This window comes from Solea senegalensis, linkage group LG20 (genome assembly GCF_019176455.1).
Source record: "Solea senegalensis isolate Sse05_10M linkage group LG20, IFAPA_SoseM_1, whole genome shotgun sequence".
Taxonomy (NCBI): domain Eukaryota; kingdom Metazoa; phylum Chordata; class Actinopteri; order Pleuronectiformes; family Soleidae; genus Solea; species Solea senegalensis.
In genome coordinates this window covers 10302046-10321692 of record NC_058039.1, presented here as the reverse complement: position 1 = coordinate 10321692, position 19647 = coordinate 10302046, and the positions used below count along the sequence as shown (strand labels likewise).

The following is a 19647-nucleotide window of genomic DNA, read 5'->3' as shown; positions in this document are numbered from 1 at the left end:
GTAATCCAGTTCAATTAAAAAGAAACGTTATTTGTACCCAGGGGCAATCATATATAGAACACTCATAAACCACTTAAAATATTAAAGTGTAACATATATTTTCATAAATAATGCACTGTACTGCCTTTCCACTCATTTTTGCTCTCTGAACAACCATCATATCTATCTATCTATCTATCTATCTATCTATCTATCTATCTATCTATCTATCTATCTATCTATCTATCTATCTACCTATCTGTTTGTTTGTCTGTCTGTCCGTCCGTCAGTCCTTCCATCTATACATATGTCTATCTTCCATCCATTTATACATATATCCATCCATCTGTCCGTTCTATCTATCTATCTATCTATCTATCTATCTATCTATCTATCTATCTATCTATCTATTTATCTATCTAAGTTTTATTAAAGTTTTACTGTTCCCCAAAACAAATACATGCCCACTGTGAGGAGTTTGGTCATGTTATGCCATGAAGCCCCATTGGTCAGGCAAAACACCAGGAGGGTCTCTGGTCATTCACATCTCCACTGAGCTAATACTGTATCTCTGCCATGTTTGGTCAGGCTTTCCGGTGCTCCGGCCGAGGCTGGAGCCGAAACAGAGGGGATATGGTTTTGTTGTGCTGCTTCGAGGTAGGCTAAGCTACAACATGGGACTGAACCAAACTGACTCATCATCCACCAATCGCCTGAGGCATGCAAATCCTGGTCGCCGTGGCAACAAGGAGAAACAGGAAGTTGTGATGATGTCACTCTGTGTTTTGAGCTCTCCCCCTGCATGGTTGTGAATCACTGAGTTTTGTTTTCAGTGAGGATATGGGAGGTTTTACAGTATGTGTGTGTGTGTCTGCAAAGAGTGCACTCACACTAAAAAGTGTATGACGGCAGCCAGGAAGTCTCTGGCTGGTGCCCTGAAGCAGACAATGCCACTGAGATTACAACTACCACTATAACTCAGTGGCAATACCAGCCATTACCATCTGGCATCTTAACAGCCAGAGTGGGAGCTTTTACAGAGCTTGATGTCACCTTGTTTGTAAAAAAAAAATATGGTGTTTCAGGCTAAAGGTCAAACAAACTGACTGACCTCAAAGCTCATGTAGGATTACGCTCACTGCACCTACGTCACTTCTCTGGCTCAGCTGCACACATTGTGGTTTCTGACTATTTCTATCCGTGAATTGCATAGTAATGTGGGACTAATGTCGGACTAAAGTAAATGGAAACAGATACTTCAAACGGCATCCAAGTATACAAGTTAGAGTCATACTCTTACGTAACACTTGGAGTTAAATTTACATCCAACTCTGCTTTCACATACACATCCACTCTGGAGCAGACCTCCAGTGCCGTGTTCACATGTTTGTTATGACTTTGTTTGGTCCGCACCGTTTCGACATGTGTAAACTGGAGTTTATGTGCTGGTCATCACTGACTGGGCAGTTTGTTTTTTAGAAAAATAGAGGCTCATATTCAGGAGACCCATGCTAGTTTGAAACCTACCCCAAACTGCAACATTGTGCGCCACCCACAGACCTCAGATCAGATGATGTCATGCACCATAAACTCTCTCTGTATCCATCCCTTTCTCTCTTGTATTTCACAACACATGCAAGCACTTCTCATTTACGCAACAGTGTTGGAACTGCGTCACTCTCACCGGTCTGATACACTGCACGTGTGTGTGTGTGTGCGTGTAATGAGTGTGTTTCTGTGTGTGTGTAAGAGAGAACATCTGTGCTAGGTCAGTGAAGTCACTAAATGTCTTTACTGTAGCCTACATGTGTGAGAGACTGCCGATGCTGGTGACGACATGTTGTTTGTCTGAGTGAATGTGTGTGTGTTTAATGTTGCCTGTGTGTGCTGTAGTGTGATAGGCGGCAGTCAGAAGAAGAGTGACCGTGTTCCCAGGACTTAAGGTTGTTTGCTGAAGTCTGTGTCCACTGGTTTATGACGGAGCCATTTTTACGCTTGATTAACAGGTCCAACACAGGCCAGCCGTCCCTGGTCAGCCAACCCCAGTGATTTAAGGACATTCTCCTCTCTCTGGGATACACACACACACACACCACAAAGTTCCCTCCTCACTACTCAGCCATAATAGGGTAATCAGTAAACCTTATGGATGTAATATATTGTGCTGTCAATTCGTTATGCCATTTTCAAAATGAGTTTGTGCTTATAAATACATGTACAGTTAAACTATGACAAACTCCTCCTTTGGGCTATGACTCTGAATGATGGCAGATAATTATTTATCATGACACAAACATTAAATTACCCAGTATTACCCACAAAAATATAGGCCCTTTGTGGAAGTAGGTGCGCGACATGGGTTGACAATGTTGTGCTTTCTTTGATGTTTATCTAAGGGAAATGTGATGCTAAAGAAAATGTCCTAGTTATCTAATGTACTTAACTTATTAAACTCAAAATATATCAAATACAATTATTTTATTTTAAGGCCCAGTCTGTAAGTGTGTAGTGACATCTAATGGTGATTGCAACAAATGGAGGTCACCTCCTCTCACCCCTCTCTCTACTAAGTTTGTAAATGAACTACTGTGGCTTTCTCATACCAGATAGGATGTAAGCAGTCTTTCGCAACACTCTCCCACTCTCTCTGCCAATTCTTTACTGTTTGTGTTGTAAGCTTCCACTTCAAAATCTTTATTTTATCTGTTTGGGCTGCTGTAGAAACATGTCGGTGCAAGATGACACATCTCTGTGAGCAAGGCCCTTGTCTAAAGTATATATAAAAGGTTAATTATATTCAGCAGTGGTTCTCAAATTTTCGTACCACCTGAGAAAAAGTAATATCACTATTGCCAATGTTAAAATACAGTGGTGTAAATAGGACAAACAAAGTCAGCTACGGATGTTAATTTGCTCCCTCATCGTCATCCTCTTCCTCACATACGTCAGACACTGATATAGCGAATGTACCAGATATGGTAACTTTAATAATAATGATACATGATGTTGTTTTTTGATCCATTTTCCACGCACTCCAGTCAAAATTCCTGTGTGATGGTATATTCAGTAGAACAGTATTTCTGATTTTCCTCCAAGTACCACTAGAGAAAGCTTGGGTACCACTGGTGGTACACATACCACAGTTTGAGAACCACTGTTTTTAGGCTATGAAAAGCAAACCATTTCAAAGCAGAATACACTTATGCCAATAAACCATCCTAAATGTAACGCACTGTACCTTTACATTTCATTTCATTTAACAAAAGATGTGTTCACCAGATAACACAATAACTAAATTGCAGCACCTATGAACAGGTTAATGAACATATGAATGTACAAATGTATGTATGTATACACACATATACATAGCATAATTGACCACATCTATTTAAGAAATTAATATAAAGATAAATAAATAGTTAAATATATAACTACAATAGATCGTTATGAAAAATAATTGGGTAAATAACAACAGGAGTAAGCACAATGTAAACTGTATATCAACGATCCCTACAGGTAGACAGGTCATGACGTATGTGCCACCAACCAGCCCTCCTCATCCTCCTCCTTCCTCCTTCCTCCCTCCATCCATCCATCCATCCCCACCCCCACCGTCCCGCCTCCTCCCAGCTGCGTCCGCCGCTGTCCCGTCTGTCTGCCCGGTATCTGCCCCGCTGCTCGGCGCTGCTCTGCCCCTCTCCCACCCCGGACCCAAAGCCTCTGCCTCCGCGTTCACCACCCCGGCTCCTCGAACCCTCCCTTCCCTCCACCCAGTGCATGCACCAGCGCCGAAATCATGACGGGCATCGCCGCCGCTTCGTTTTTCTCCAATTCCTGCAGGTTCGGCGGCTGCGGTCTCCAGTTCGAGACTCTCGCCGAGCTCATCGTCCACATCGAGGACAATCACATCGGTGAGTCGGCCCACACGGGAGGACGGAGCTAGGAGGCTAGCTGGGGTTAGCAAGCTAGTTAGCTAAACGCAGATAGGCTCGGCTCGGCGTTCCGCTATTCCTGCTGCCCGCTGCCTGTCGAGGCTCATCGGCGCCGGAGTTATTCCTCGTTATGGGGCTTAAGTTATCGTGACAAACACTAATTATATATAAAACAAGTGTCAACCTTTTGCTTCTGTTGTGCCGTAACTGTTATTGTTACCTTTTGCAGCGGTAACTCGACTACGAGGGCCGCGTAGGTCTCATAGGTGTAACTAGCATTTGGAGCAGGCAGCGGTTTCTCAGCTAACACTGCGGGAGAGTGTGTTTACGTTCCCAGACCTGATGCAGCGCAGCTCCCGCTCCTTTCACACTGCTGCTGCGGCTGCCTGTCTCCGTGTGTGTATTCAGTCTGTGGCTTTTAACACCTTTTAGTTTAAGTCGTCACCTTTTTTTGCTGTCCATTTAAACCTGGTGTTACTGCATTCATCGTCTGACACTGTGTTAATTTAAACCAAATTGTGGCAGACATGTAGGGACTTAATAAAATTTAATTACACCAGCGTGATGCTGTTGATTAGTTTTCCGTCAGACAGTAAAACCCCAGTTACCTGTCATTTAATTGTAGTCAAATACAGTTACAGGCTGAAAAAAATCAGTACAACTTACTGCAAATAGAACTATGCAGTGTTTGATTAAGTTTGTGCATTAAATACATTTTTGCATGACTCACATTTGTTATCAACCAATTGAGATTAATTCCACTGTGTTAAGAACTGCAGGCAACAGTTTTAACAGCCATTAAAATAGATGAAAATAGTGTGTACATCTAAATTAAGTAATGATATGGCAGAGAAACACATCTGACCCAGGGTTTCAAGGTTATTGTGAGTAAAAGGTCGAAAACTTTGTTGGAGGCAATTCCTATATTTTTAAGTTCTCATTCTTGGATGAGAATATAGAGTTGTTCATATTTTTGATGGTATCTCATATGGTAAATCTGTACAATTTTGACTACTGAGCTGAAGCTTTTCCCAAATGTTATGTCACAAACCAAAATCTATCCTGTGCTGAAATCAGATTATATATTATGTTATTATTGTTATAGATCATATTTACAGAGTCAGGACTAATCGTCATTTGTGGCGTGTATCCATCCTGAGTAGTCAGTTTAAAGGGAGATGAAGCTGTGGGGTGATGCTTCATTGAGCCTGTTTCCATGGCAACTGGCAGTCTCTAAAGGGGTAGGGGGCAGTATATTGGCTGAGTTATTGCACACCTGCTGTCTCGCCAACAAAGAGAGCTCCAGAGCAGCCAGCTGTGATGACGAGGACATCGAGCGGTGTCACGTCACATGTGAGACAGGACTGATGTGTTTGTTTTTGGGTTTTGTGTAATTGTGTACGTGGGGGGGAAAGTGGAGTTGAGTCTGTGGGTCCATTCATATGTTTTACCCGGAGATCACCTGTGGCTGTGGACCGCAATGTTTCCCATGAATCAGTCGACTCATTTTCAAGGTTTCCTCTGTCTCAAGAACAAAATCACTAACAGATATCTGCCCCATCTGGCTCTTGGTATGACCTTTGACCACAACCTTCATTTGCACAGAGCAGTTCACCAGTTAAATTACTTGACTTAATGACGATCCCCTGTGCTCGCTTCATACTGTGGCAGGTCACCAGCTGTGTCAGGATCTCACACACACACACAGGTTTAAGCAGCTATTCTTCTGAGGATACAATATTGACTTCCATTCTTTTAGGCAGCCCAACCAAAAGTTATTCCAAACCCTCAACCAATACCAGTTAATACCTAACCTTAACCTAACCACAATTCATTTCTCAGCCCTAAACGTAGAAATCAGGTGCTGCCTCATAATGACCAGGTTTTGGTCTCCAAGAGGACTACTGGTCACTTCCAGAAAGGTCAGAAAGCGCTAACCAATACAATTACACAAACACACACTTATACATACACTACTAATCTGATCAATACTACACGTGGATCAGTTTCAACAGGGATGAGTGTGACAGATGGAGGGGATTGGAGTGAGGTGGAGGGATGGATGGAGGGGGATGGTGGAGGCATTAAGCTCAGTCTCTTCTTTGCTTTTGATGTGGTGCAAAGGTGTGTAATCGATAACCAGTCAAAAGTCAAGGTAATTTGATCCCCTTAGCTCCTCAACATGAGATGCCGGATAAGCTGCTTGAGGATTTGTAGATAACAGGTTGCTTTGATTTGTGGTCTGTCCTGCATTGTGCAAACTGGTTATGAAAAAAAGGATGGCACTATCCATAAATCAGATAATCTGGGGGGCGATAACAGGCACTGATAGCGGACATAAATAGTGGTTAGAAAGAAGTGAGGCAGTATGTCTGAGGGCCCCGAAACACTTGGTCATTACCATAGATTGTGCTGCCCTCTTGTGGTAGGACATCCTATGTGTCACTCATCCTAAAAAGGCAGATTTTTTTGGTCCCTCCTGTGGGATCTCAGTTTTCTCACCTTTTTGTGACTTATTTCGGACTCCCGCTTTTCTCTGATACGGCACACGACAGAAAATCCCATCGTGATTCTTCCCGTGAGAAAACTAGGACGATGTGTGGCTCCTGAGAGCTGACCTCATCGCACAAGAAAGGACAGAGCAGGCGTCCAAAGATGCCCGCACTGTTTAGATCACATCTGAATACAGGAGGAAATGTGTTCGGTGATCTGTGTGTGTTCACAGTGCTGTTGTTGAGGCATTATGCGGTGACTCGGTAAGGTCTGAGGAATGTAATGATGTCAGGTTTGCCTGCGTGTGCGCACGGCCGCACTTTGTTGTGTTCTCACCTGCACAAGCACATACCTGCCTCTTACATCAACAAAGCTGTGCAGGGGGGAGAGGGAGGGGGAGAGGGGGAGAGGGAGGAGGCAGATAGAGGTTTGCAGTGGTTAAGAAAGTTCAAAGTGAAGATTAAGAAAGGAAAAATATGGGTTTGAGAACAGGGAAATCCCAAACATCACAACTTTTTTGAGTCAATCTTACAGCTGGAAACAAAGGGACAAGCTGTGACTCGGAGCCTGGCCAACATGATGTTGTAATATCGTATGATAATGTAAGCGCTACCGAAAAAATGCTGATAACATCATTTTTAAAGACGTAATCCGTCAGCCCGGCGGACATGAGGCCCTGTTTCTCACTGCCTGAAAGAAAAATACTGATACAAACACATCATGTTGAAGAAGCCGTTAAGATTCCAACTGATATTCAAACTTGTGACCTGCAGCTGACAGTTTGTTTTTGGAGTTAATACGTGATGTACACGCCTGTGTACAGAGTAAGTGAATGATCAGAATTTGTTTTTGTACAGCATTTGTTTCTTGTAGTATGCAAGAAGAGCATGATATAATTGATTGTTTTTTTAAATAAGTGGCCATTTTGTTGGATAATTGATACATTATGCATTAAATACATGTGGGTTTGTAGATACATGTGTTTTTTAAAGGCAGTTTTAACTTCTTCTTTTCTTTTTTTTTAAATTCAATAATTATTTCTTGTCATTCATTAGATCATTTAGATTTCATGAGTAATAATCCATTGTTTTGTTTTTAAGTTCCACCATTTTTCGTTTTATGGCTTTGGCTCGGTATTTGGCAAGTTATTTGTTTATTTATTTTTTGATTAATGTATTTAGTCTGTGGCCTATAAAATACCAGAAAATATACAAAACAGTAATGTCTCTTTTCGTCTGGCAAAGAAAACACAAGATCATTCAAAACCCATGTACACGGTTATGATAAGAAGATTTAAAGTTTAGATTCCGGCCTGAGGTGCCAGCTGGTTTCGCATCCTTCTTTCAGAGGTGTAACAGGAGTGTGTGTTTGTGCATGTGAGGGAATGTGTTCGGCGTACTTCCTAAACGACCTGTCAGGGTGTAGTGCAGCAATTAGTGGGCTGGCATCCCAAACTGGAAACTGCAGGCCCTGTCTTTTCACGCAACACATACATCTGTACACACACACACACACACACACACACAGTGAGTCACAAAGATCACCTTTTGGAATTTGCAGAGCCTGAGCGCTCGACCAAGCCCTGGGAAGTGTAATTACAGAGCCCCTCCCCGCCCTATCCTCCTCCTCTCCCTCCATCCATCCGGTTGCCTGCTGCTTCAGAAACATGGTAAAATGCTGTCTGTGGCTTAATTAGCAGACTGCAGAACAAACCTCGCATTCTTGGCCTGGTTTGAACACACACACACACACATCCATACACATGTTCACATACAGCACACATGCAATCTCCATGTCTTCAGCAGGGGGCAGCAGTGCGCTGCTGGGAGTAGATGGATGCCTGTGTTGAAATGTGTGGAGTGGCTGTTGATTGGGCGCTGCCTTTAATGGCAGGAATGCTAATTAGTGAGATATTTATGGACCCTGGTGAGTCTGCAGCGTCTCAGGCATGCAGCGCACATGTACTAAATGTACACACGCAGGCACACACACTGGAATTTAACCAGTGAAAGACATTATTTCGCTTTTTTTTCCTCCACGTGTGTCTGTTATAGGCTACTTTTGGGGGGCAACATTTGCATTTAATGTCACATAATCGGCAAGTGTTTGTCCAACTTGGGGGGGAAAGAGTAAATTTTTCTGGTCAGTGGTAAGAGTTAGACGAGTTGTGGTTATGTCAGAGTTGGTGTCTGTAAGTGTGTGTGTGTGTGTGTGCCTGTAGGTTGTAGCTTCCTGTCCTGCTAGGTGAGTGGAAGTCATAAAAGCGGTGAACATTTACGTGCACCTGGCTCACTATAACACCCTGCCTCCCAACTTCTTCTCTCTCTCTCTGTCTGTCTCTGAGCACACACACACACACACACACACACACACACACACACACACACACAGATTTGTGTAGCTACTCATTTAAAGTCACACTGACTTCTATTTACTTGGACACCCTAAATAAAGCTTTACCTTAACCATACCTAGTCATGGCCTAACCCTAACCTCAACCTAACCACATATGAAATCTGCAGAACATTTTTCCCCCGTCAGCACTATTCACTTTTTATTTCACACTTTGCTGACTTTATTCAATCAGGGGATATTTATTCCACTGACCTCGCTAATGTGGTGGCTGGGACTGCTTGTCTTTGTTGAGTAGTGTCGTGTCGATGAGGCGCCATGCAGTCGGTCAGTTTTGGAAAGCCACGTTCAAAGCTGTGGGGTTTCCCAGGTCACAGATGTAAACCTGACAGAGTTCAGTGTCGCAGCTTTGTTTCTTTGCAGTTCGATTATTTAGTTTGAAAATGCTCTCAGGCACATTGACTTCTGTTCTCGTTTGAATTGTAAAAAAAACACATTTGCACTTGCCACGGCATGCGTGTTGTACAAAGGTGGTGACTCCTATATCAGACACTGACAAGATCCCATGCACAACTTTACTGGTATTTGAAATATGTTTTTTTTGACATCATGGGCCTGGGAGAAAAAAAAAGTCTTGTGGCGCTGATGATTTTTTTGTCAATGTGCCATATTATTCTTCTGTGATGGTTCAATGGTGATGAATCTGTCAGGATGTTGTCTTGTGAAAGCTGCATTTTGTGCCAACAGACATTATATTATATTATCTAAGAGCACTTCACTGGGGCCGTTCCAGTTTAGCTGTATATGTGCAGCTATAATGACAGATCAGATTGGATTAGTATGCTTTTAAGAGTCAATTGAAAATCTGGAAGTCATTGGTTTTACCTCTGCATTGCCATTTAGATTATTTTATTTGTTTGTACTCGATTGATTTGTCGCTTTGTCAGAACAAAACTAAACAATAATTCATTTTTACTATTGTCAAATGAGGGGAAGCTGAATATTTTGATTGTGTCGCAACTAAAATGACTGTTTTGTTGATTAGTATTAGTATTTACGCATTGTTTCAGCTCTGCTACGCACACTTTCCACAATTCTGGTTTGTAAATATTCTGACATCTGCCAGTTGATGCATGCTAACAAAAACAACGTCATGACATCAATATCAGGGCTAAGTCATTTATAGTCAGATTATGTCTCAAACAGCACTGCCGTAAAAAGTGTTTGTCAGACAGCTTTTGTCAGTGCTGTAGGTCTAAGTGTGTGTGTCTGTGTGTGTGTGTGTGTGTGTGTGTGCGTGTGTGCGTGCGTGCATGTGTGTTAATGCGGCATGCAGAGAGCTCTGGTCTCTACATCTGAGCAGCAGGTAGGATTATTAAGGCTCCGCTATAAAAGACGGTCAAAGACCACCTCAGTGGACCACCTCAGATGAGTGGTAGTGTGTGTGTTTGTGTGTGTGAGAGATCATGGTTCCATGCCGCTGCATCTTTATTTCTTTTCCTTGCCATTCCAGTGCTATGTGTATATAGATGTATAGGAAGCAGCAGCAGCAGCAGCAGCATTCACAGTAGTGTTGTGCATTTCTCTTCCTGCGTGTTTTCGTGTTGGCTGGTCTCCCTGGTGTTCTTCTGCACAGTGGGAAGTCTGCATTCTTTTTTAATTATGAGGTGTGAAAGCCTGGAAACCAAAGGGCTAAGAGGGCCAACTCACACACACATGCACGCACACACACACTTACTAGCTGGAAGGAGCGTCCAGGAGTGCAAATATGATTAAATTCTGAAATTTAATACATCTACTAGTCATTACATACATGGTGATAATTATGATATATTACATGCACATAAACCTAACTATAGGCTTCTTCTTCTTCTTTTTTTTTTTTTTGAGGTTGTATCCCTCCGAATGTTCACCCGTTGAACACTTGGTGGCACTGGTTTCTCACAGATGTTTTCATGCACACTTGTGTCGGTGCTGTTTTCCAGGCACTGGGATGGTGGGGCGCTTTAAATTTAACACTGTTTCCCTCAGGCGGTGGAAGTTGCCTACTGTAGTGTTACTGACTTAGCAGGGCAACTGGAAAAAAGCGCGTGTGTGTGTTTTGAGCAACACACTGCGTACATTCATCACAGGCTCCTCGACGCCGCTTCACTCGACAACAAACTTCCTCTTTGCAACATCCAGACTCTGGCGATGATTAAGCCGCCTTGGGTCACTTAGGGAAAGACGTCGGCACTAAATTAAAGAGGTTTTGGAGCTGGCGTAATAATCCAGCGCTTATGAGAGCATTTGAAATGAATCTGCAGCCCTGCTATATATTATGAGCAAACACAGAGAATGCAGTGTGAGAAGTACACACTTATATATCAGCTAGTCTGGCAGGAAGAATGGAAGCATGAGTCAGTGACATACTAAGAGTATTCACTCGACATTTTCCCTCCACAGAGTCATGATTAATCTCTCTCTCTCTCTCTCTCTCTCTCTCTCTCTCTTTCTCTCTCTTTCAGACACAGACCCGCGGGTTCTGGAGAAGCAGGAGCAACAGCAGCCCACTTATCTGGCCCTAAGCTACATAAACAGGTACACTCACACACACATGCTTTTTCCAAAGGCGTTCCATCTATAGAGGGCAGCATTGCTCCACCACTGAAAGACCGTGCGTGTGTGTGCGGTTGAACGTGTGTGTTCGTTCATGTGGCTTGTGGGAAGTGGTTCCACAGCCCGATGTCTTCCCATAGACACAGCAGTGACTCACCCCCACACCAGCACAGGAAACCACACAAGACAATCACTCCTGACTCCCTGACCTACGACCGGCGCAGCCCAAATGTGGCGTTTCAGGATTATGATATTTATGTGTGTGTGTGTGATGAGTGCGTCTGTTTTGTTGTGGTGAACCAACGTGTCACGTCGCACTAATGTCCCATTAAATCACACGATAACGTCGAAGAGGAGAGCGAGAGGTTTGTTTTTTGTGGTAATTGTTCAAGTGGCGAGGTTGTAAATGTCAACTCTTCACTGTACAGTGTTGTGACGACTGTACACTTAAAAGGGCAGCTCATTCAGCGGCTCAGTCGTGTCTTGTTAAAGATCAGACTTCCGACTGAAAACAGTAGAACAGCCATAATTAGATGATATCAAACCTTTCATTACAGCACAATAGAAAGTCACAGGTAGCGTAAACAGTATCACTGAAAACGTGTCTTGTCGGATCACCGTGTTACCTTTTTAAATAAATTGCTTTTGATAATTTGATCAACAATAACTGATAGAGAGGGCAGACAAAAGCCCAAATAATGAATGTAGCCAAGTTATAAATTATAATAAAAGCAAAGGTTGACATGTCAAATGTGTTTTTAAGGAGATATAAGGTGTGATAATTCATTTATGGTAAAACCAACAGGACTTTTGAGCATGATTACATGATAAAGTTCATTACAAATAAATAAGCTAACATAAAACTACACATTTTTTAACCTCTTTAACGTGTCGCAACATATTCTTGTCCTCAGGTTCATGACAGACGCGGCGCGCCGGGAACAGGAGACCATGAAAAAGAAAGCCACGCCCAAACTGTCCCTGTCCATCACGGGCGGCGTGTCCAGAAACAGCACGGCCACGCCTCCCCGCCACACAAGTGGTAACTTGACACCTCCGGTCACGCCCCCCATTACCCCGTCCTCCTCCTTCCGCAGCAGCACACCTACAGGTATGACCACATGTGCGTGTGTGTGTGAGAGGAAGACAGATAGATTGCGTGTGTGTGCGCGGTGAATAAATGTGTTTTTAAAAAAAATGGAGCAAACAAAGGTTTGTTTAACCTGAATGGAACAAAGCTCATTTCATCACGAAAATTAAAAACATAACTGCACCCTATCTGCCAAGCTCACCTCGTATTAAATAATAATGCAACCTGTAAAACACCAACCACAAATGATTCACTTTTAACCATAAAAAGCTATTTTTGGGATACGTTGTTAATGTTTTGGACCTTTAAAGCCAGTCTTTTCTTGAAAAAAAAAAAAATTAAAACCAGCTTCCCAGTCTTTCATCAGACAAAAAGTGGAAGAGGCAAAACCGCCAATAACTGTCTGTAAGTGTGTGTGTGTGTGTGTGTGTGTGTTGTTTGTGTGCTAGGCTCGGTGGCTCCTGCAGTGAGCAGACCAGTCAACACTCTGCTAATTACATAGCAGCTGTCCTGCTGTGTGTTTGCATGGGGGCCGTGTGTTGTGCAGCCCAGAAGCAGATGTCCAATTCTAGCCCAAATGGTTCCAAACGCAGCCTTAGGTCTGGGCTGATACAGCAGCACGGCTACACACACACAGAGACACACACACACACACACACACACACCGAGTCTTTCAACATGTGCCAGGGTGCCATCCATTTCCTCATGCTGAGGTGCAGCATTTCCTGTGAGATGGTGGGGGGTCACTGGGACTTTATGTGTACATGTGTGTGTGTGTGTACCTTTCAGTAATGTGGACGCTGTCATGTGGACGCTTGTTGTATTTTGTTGCCTCTTTATGACCCTTTCCAACTCAAACACTGGACCAGTAGTCCCCATGGAGACCAAAACCTGGTCCTAATGAGGCTGAACCTTATTTCTGAGGAGCTGGTTAAGTTGAATGAATGGAAGTCAATGGGAACCTGTGTGTGTGTGTGTGTGTGTGCGTGTGTGCAAGAGTGGAAAATGTTCGGCACTTAGCAAAGCACTTTTTCCAGGGATCACTCCCACTTAATGATCTCTTTCTTGGTGCCAATCCTTGTGTTTTGACTCACACACAGAAGCAGACACACACACATATGAAGCTGTTTTTTTGTCCACGCCCCACACTCACAGTGGCTACTAATGATGCATCACTGAAGAATACAGAGAAAAGTATTAATTAGAAAAATAAGTCTGTTTTGGTACATTCCTTTCGGGGTAAAACCCCTCCATATTTCATGTGTAATGAGTCTTTTTTTTTGTTGTTGCGTGGTGCATGTCTCCGCTGTGCCTCCAGGCAGCGAGTATGACGAGGAGGAGGTAGACTACGAGGAGTCAGACAGCGATGAGTCGTGGACCACAGAAAGTGCCATCAGCTCCGAGTCCATCCTCAGCTCCATGTGCATGAACGGGGGAGAGGAGAAGCCGTTTGCCTGCCCTGTCCCTGGCTGCAAGAAGAGATACAAGGTAAGAGGAGTGGGACGTGGGACGCTGCCGAGCAGCCACAGGACACACTAGGCCTTCTGTCTGAGTGTCACATGTCTGGACTTTACAAATCCCGAATGTCGTGATCGGAAGCTTTGATAAATAAGAAAGTGCATCATGGCATTTGCTTCGGTTGAATTAGATTCTGACTGGTCACAATAAACCTCTTTCAGCTTGTTCCTCCCGCTCTTTAGCTAATTGACAGTGTGGGAATAACTCATTTCATGCTATTTTTAAACCAAATACGGTGACGTGGGAGAAAGCCACATTCGCTTTCACTCTGAATCTGTCCGCATATGTTTTCTTCTTCCCGGGCTTTCCCACCAGGGTTTTCACAAAGCTCCGACATTGTTTACAGTTAAGCTCCAGAGATTCTCTGAATGCTAATGTCCACAGAAATCGCTCTGGAGATTCTCCAGAGACCCTTCTGCCAGCCTCTCACTGTAATCTCCAGTTAATGTCCGAGCGGGTTAATGTGAGAACGGGGCAGGAGAAACTCTGGAGGATCCGCAAGCGAGTGAATGAGCGTCCTGCTTCCTGCAGGATCAAGCCAGGCGCCACAACCTCCGCCACATCCTCTGGAGATTCTCCTTCGGTTATGAATGAGTCCGAGTCAGTCAGTGTCCCCGGTGCATTTGTCACATGTGAGCGGTAAACTACAGAGAATGTCCAGACCCAAATCTTGGGACATTGCCCCGTCTCTTTTTATCTCAGTCATGTGAGATAAAAAAGAAAAAGGCTAAACTCTCTGGGAAATTGGCTTCAAATCACATGACGACAACACAATAATGATATCCATGATGATATTTCACATAATGTGTTACATGCCTGAAAAAATATTGTATGTATATATATATATATATATATATATATATATATGTATACATATGTACACAATATTGCTCACTGGTCATGACAATAGCAAACTATCATATTTAGGATTATAGGATTATATTCTGTTTCCTAGACTGTTTTATTTGAGGACCCACTTTTTGATTATAAATCAACAAGAGCAAAAGTGTGACTCGCACAATAATGTATCTGCCATTTCTTTGTTTGTTGACAAGTAAATCACAGCATTGATTTATTTGTGTGTGTGTGTGTCCTCAGTGAAAGCAGGACAGGAGTTGGTTGCGACCTGACGTTTGTTAAGTGCCTGTCATAAAACTGACTTTTCTGACAGTGACACAGGTTTTTAACACGACAGATGTTACGATACGAGATGTTCCCTTTTGGAACAGTTGCAGAACACTTTCTTGGAGCACCTTTGAGTTTACATCGACGTTAATGATACATGGCATGAGAGGTTTGGGCTGATGATCAGTCAAAGAGATGTTTCAAGTGTTGTTTGATCTTTGTGTGTAATACAACAGGTTTACGTGCTTTCACCCTGGAGTCGATGAAGTCCTGGAGTCGTATCAAAAGACATTTCTTCGCAGCGCATGTTTGTGCAATGATACAATAACCACGCGCTGGCATCCATGGCCTCACTCTCTGTCCCTGTCTTCTCTTTGCTCCTGTCACTGCAGAATGTGAACGGCATCAAGTACCATGCCAAGAACGGCCACCGCACGCAGATCCGCGTGAGGAAGCCCTTCAAGTGTCGCTGTGGCAAGAGCTACAAGACGTCACAGGGCCTGAGACACCACACCATCAACTTCCACCCGCCTGTCTCCACCGAAATCCTGCGCAAGATTCAAGGCTAGAGCGTGCGGTAGTGCCAGACATCTGCCCCAAACATAGCCCTATTCAATCCTGACTTTCCTTTTCTTTTCTTTTTTTAAATTCCCATTCCACACACTAAAGGATCAAGTGCATGCTTTAAGTTCTTAATATTTTTATTTGTTGTGTTACGTTGTTTTTTTTTCTATCCATGTTATATCACTTGTATTTTTTGAAAGAAAAAGTATCTTTGTAGTATTTTTATTGTTGTACATTTGCACATTCGTATATGCTATCACAATATTATTATTCTTTTCGTTGTTCTTATTATTTGACTCATATAAGGTGCTAACTGTAAAAAAAAAAAAAAAAACAGAGAGAAAAGACAAAAAACAAATGGAAGAAGAGAGAGGGAAAGAGAAACAGGAAGTGCAACTAAGCCCGGCCCCTTTTTTCTCTTGCACGTCTTTGCGTGGGGATGAAGTTGTTTTTTGGCGCCAATTTGAGCTCATGCCTTTTTTCACACGCCCGTCTCGGGGAGTGTCAACGACTTCGCTGAGCTCAGATCGGAGCTTTCACAGGAACTTCTCGGGGGCGGGGTTTGAGTACGAGAGTGCAGTTATACTTAAACAAAACAGATATATTGATATATTAAAAAAAACAATAGACAGATATGTACGTGTACATAAAATATATAAAAGGTATTCATGAGCGTATACATAGTTACACTTTATTTTCAAGCTTTATTTTATATATATTTACGTCAGTGTTTTAGATAGTGTTCTTTTCCTATGAGCGAGTAAAAAAAAAAAAAAGCGTTCCTTTCATGCATTACTTGATGAATTTGCTGAGATTTGTCACTTCAGAGGACCAGTTCTCTCCCTCTCTCTTTCTCTCTCTCGCCAAACTCGCTGTTGACCAGGAAGAGAGACGTATTTGAACAAGGACCGGGCCAACAGATCCCATTTCATCCACACAGAAAAAGCCTCGTCGTCTGTATTACACGCGCATCTCCGGTGTGTCCTCATTCACGCAGAGTGCCAGAGCTGTGAAAGAGCAGGTTAAGCATCGAACTAAAACTTCCCACTTGCCAAGATCTTTGTTGTCGTTTTCATTTCCCATGATCATTGCCAACAGCTCTTCACTGCCAAACATTGATCATACCATGTGCCTGAAGAGGGGGTGGGGGGGTTGGGGCGGGGCGGGGGGACGGGGCGTGGGTTCGAGTAGTTTGGAGCCGTAGGTCGCTAAAGCGCGTGGCAGTGGTTTTTCCTTGTCCGTCACACGCCTCCACAACGTGCCGATGGACGGATGTACTTTTGACAGAATGTCGACATGCATGCTTTCTGTGTCGTACTGTGAGAAACTGTATGAAAGGAGAGGGTGGATTGGTGTGTTCTTACCACCTGCAACCTGTCATTTTGTGTGTGTTGTAATCAATGGCATTCCAGTTCACTGTATGTACGAACGCGATGTGAAGTGAATGAGTGAGTGCTGCATCTGTGTGTCTTGTTTTCCAGATGAATCATCAGCCTCTTAAGTGTTAACTGTTGTCAGTGTGTGTGTGTGTGTTCTCAGCGCCAGGCCCGGCTTGGTTCGACTCCTGTAGAGCAGGGCGGTCGAGTAGATGGCCGGGTTGGCCGGCCGGCGCTGTCGTGTCATGTAGTGTTTATCGTCCTGAACCGGGATCCTTTTTTTTTCGTTTATTGCCTCTAGAAAACCAAGAGCGGTGCTGCACCTACACCGCCGTGCCAAGACACCTTCATTCGTGACATGATTTCCCTTCCATCACGCCACAAGACGTTTAAGGTCGAAGGCTCAACGTTTTTTGAGCCTTTGTTTTTCATTTTCAAAAGGTACAGTGACCTCTGATGTGCACACACCCTCCTGCCCTCCGAGCAGCTATGACCATGGAAAATACTTCATTTGGTTCGGTAACTTTTTGACCAAGCAATTTCACTGAGAATGTGACATTTTAAGAAACATTTGATGGATCATTTTACCCCCGTATTTTATGTTTAATGTAATTTTCTGACAGTGTGGTAACATTTCTTGATGTTATTGCCTTTGGTTTGGTGTTCGTGAACAGAAATGATGTGACATTTGTTCGTACGCCAAGTCCCTTTGGCTCCGTCGAGCAATACTATCAGACCTGACGGGGGGGGAGTGTTTGTGTGTGTATATTTTAAGGGTTTGCACGACAGCTTTAACAAACAAGCACAAAAGAGTCAACAAGTTGGACCAGATCCACACTAAACCCAGGAGATAGCCTCATTCCTGGCAGTCATCGTAAGGGGGGAGATGCAGCCAAGCTGGAGGGTGACTGAGAGTCTCCACATTTAAGCTCTGTCAAACACTTGTTAAACCAACCCCCCCTGCTTCATGGACACGGCTGTCGCCATGGCAATAGTTTGATCTCAACAGGAGGGCCATTAGCAGTATTACACATATGGGACTGGAGGAGTGGAGGCTGTGTGCAGGAGGAGGGGCTGAGGGAGGGCTTTCAGTATATTGTGTACATTGAATGTATTGTAATGTGCGTCTTTTGTCAAGTGCTTTTAAATTATATTTTCGTATGTAATGTGGAGACCAACGTGTCCTTTTTTGTATCGGGGGGGACAAGAGGTTGTGAGCAGAGTGACTTGTAAATGATGTCAAACTGTACTTTCTATATATATTACAAAAAAAAAGAGAAGCTGCTTTTATGTAAACAGGAAACGACTGAAATTGAAAAAAAAAAAAACAATTAAAAAAAGTGCAAAAATAAAGTCAAAAGCTACACGGCTCAAACTCAAAAAAAAGGTGGAGTTCCTGTCTTCATTTTTGAAATCCAGACGAAGCACGAGGGAGTGAAATGCATTTAGACAAGCTTACTTTATTGATAAAGATCTCTGAAGTACACACTCAAAACCATCTGGACATTCTTACGTGAAAGGGCTGCAGCGGACACGTCACACACACACACGCACACACAGACGCAGACACACTCTTTTGCCTTGTGATTACTGGGCATGTGCAATTTTTAAAGCCTGATTCAAACACTGTGACAGTTTTCCTTTGTAATGACAGAAAAATAGACAAGCACTGAAGATGATGAGGCTCCGTGAGAGACGCGCACGCACACACACACACACAAATGACATTCACTCATGAGGGCCGACACAGAGGCGCTGCACACAGATGACTTTTCACAGTTGCAACTTGGGGGGGTGGGGGGTAGTGGAAGTACATAACAGGAAAAAAAAAAGTGTAACTCAAGTGTCCTGCAGTCTACAATAATATCCCCTCAATATGCCCACCTTTATAGGGACAGACCAAAGACTGGAAAGTGCACACCAGGAAGTTAAACATCATTGGTCATTCACTGTTTCATCACTTAAGCATGAGGGGGGCGGTAACAGTGAGGGGAGGCTGGGTCGTCACGACAGCGATGCACTCGCGAGAGAGTCGCTGCACACTTGCTTTCATATATATGTACAGTACATTCAGAATAAAGCCTTATTTAGTGCAGATACATGGAAACATAGTGCTGTTTTTGTTTTTTTGTTGTTTGTTGTTGTTTTGTCGATGTCTTTGACGCGATCATACGTTCGTTCAGGAGCTCGGGGAGGACTCGGAGATCACTTCCCAAGTAGAAACGCTCTTCATCAGATAAATATACTCACTCTGGTGACTCTTTAGGACATTACATATTCATATCTCTGTCTGCATTTACACTACAAAAAATTTCTTGCCTCTTTTCAGGAAAGAAAGAAATGATGAAGCACTTTTTTTTTTATATACAAGAGAATCCTACTTATTGTAAAGAAATATCCCGGGTAGTGAGGGTACGATAACGACAAGAACACATCTTTCTTTTAACCCCTCTGTTACCATGGCATGTGTTTTTGTCATTACCGTAACTCATAGACCATTTGCGATATCTAGAAAATTCGAAAACTACCGGAAAGCAGAGAAATAGAGACATTTGCACCCATATACCTGTCATTACGGTAGCCCTCAGGACTTCCGCCTCTCAGTACCGTAATTCCTAAA

At 43.3% G+C, this 19647-nt stretch overlaps 1 protein-coding gene across 1 annotated transcript; it reads left to right on the top strand.

The window, feature by feature from the left end:
- The first annotated feature begins 3593 nt into the window (after positions 1-3593).
- Positions 3594-18963, top strand: jazf1a (JAZF zinc finger 1a). The gene is made up of 5 exons (XM_044052269.1): positions 3594-3890; positions 11264-11336; positions 12269-12465; positions 13763-13932; positions 15480-18963. Exons 1-5 carry the CDS (start codon positions 3776-3778, stop codon positions 15654-15656), a joined length of 732 nt encoding a protein of 243 aa, XP_043908204.1. The 5' UTR covers positions 3594-3775; the 3' UTR covers positions 15657-18963.
- Positions 18964-19647: the final 684 nt, after the last annotated feature.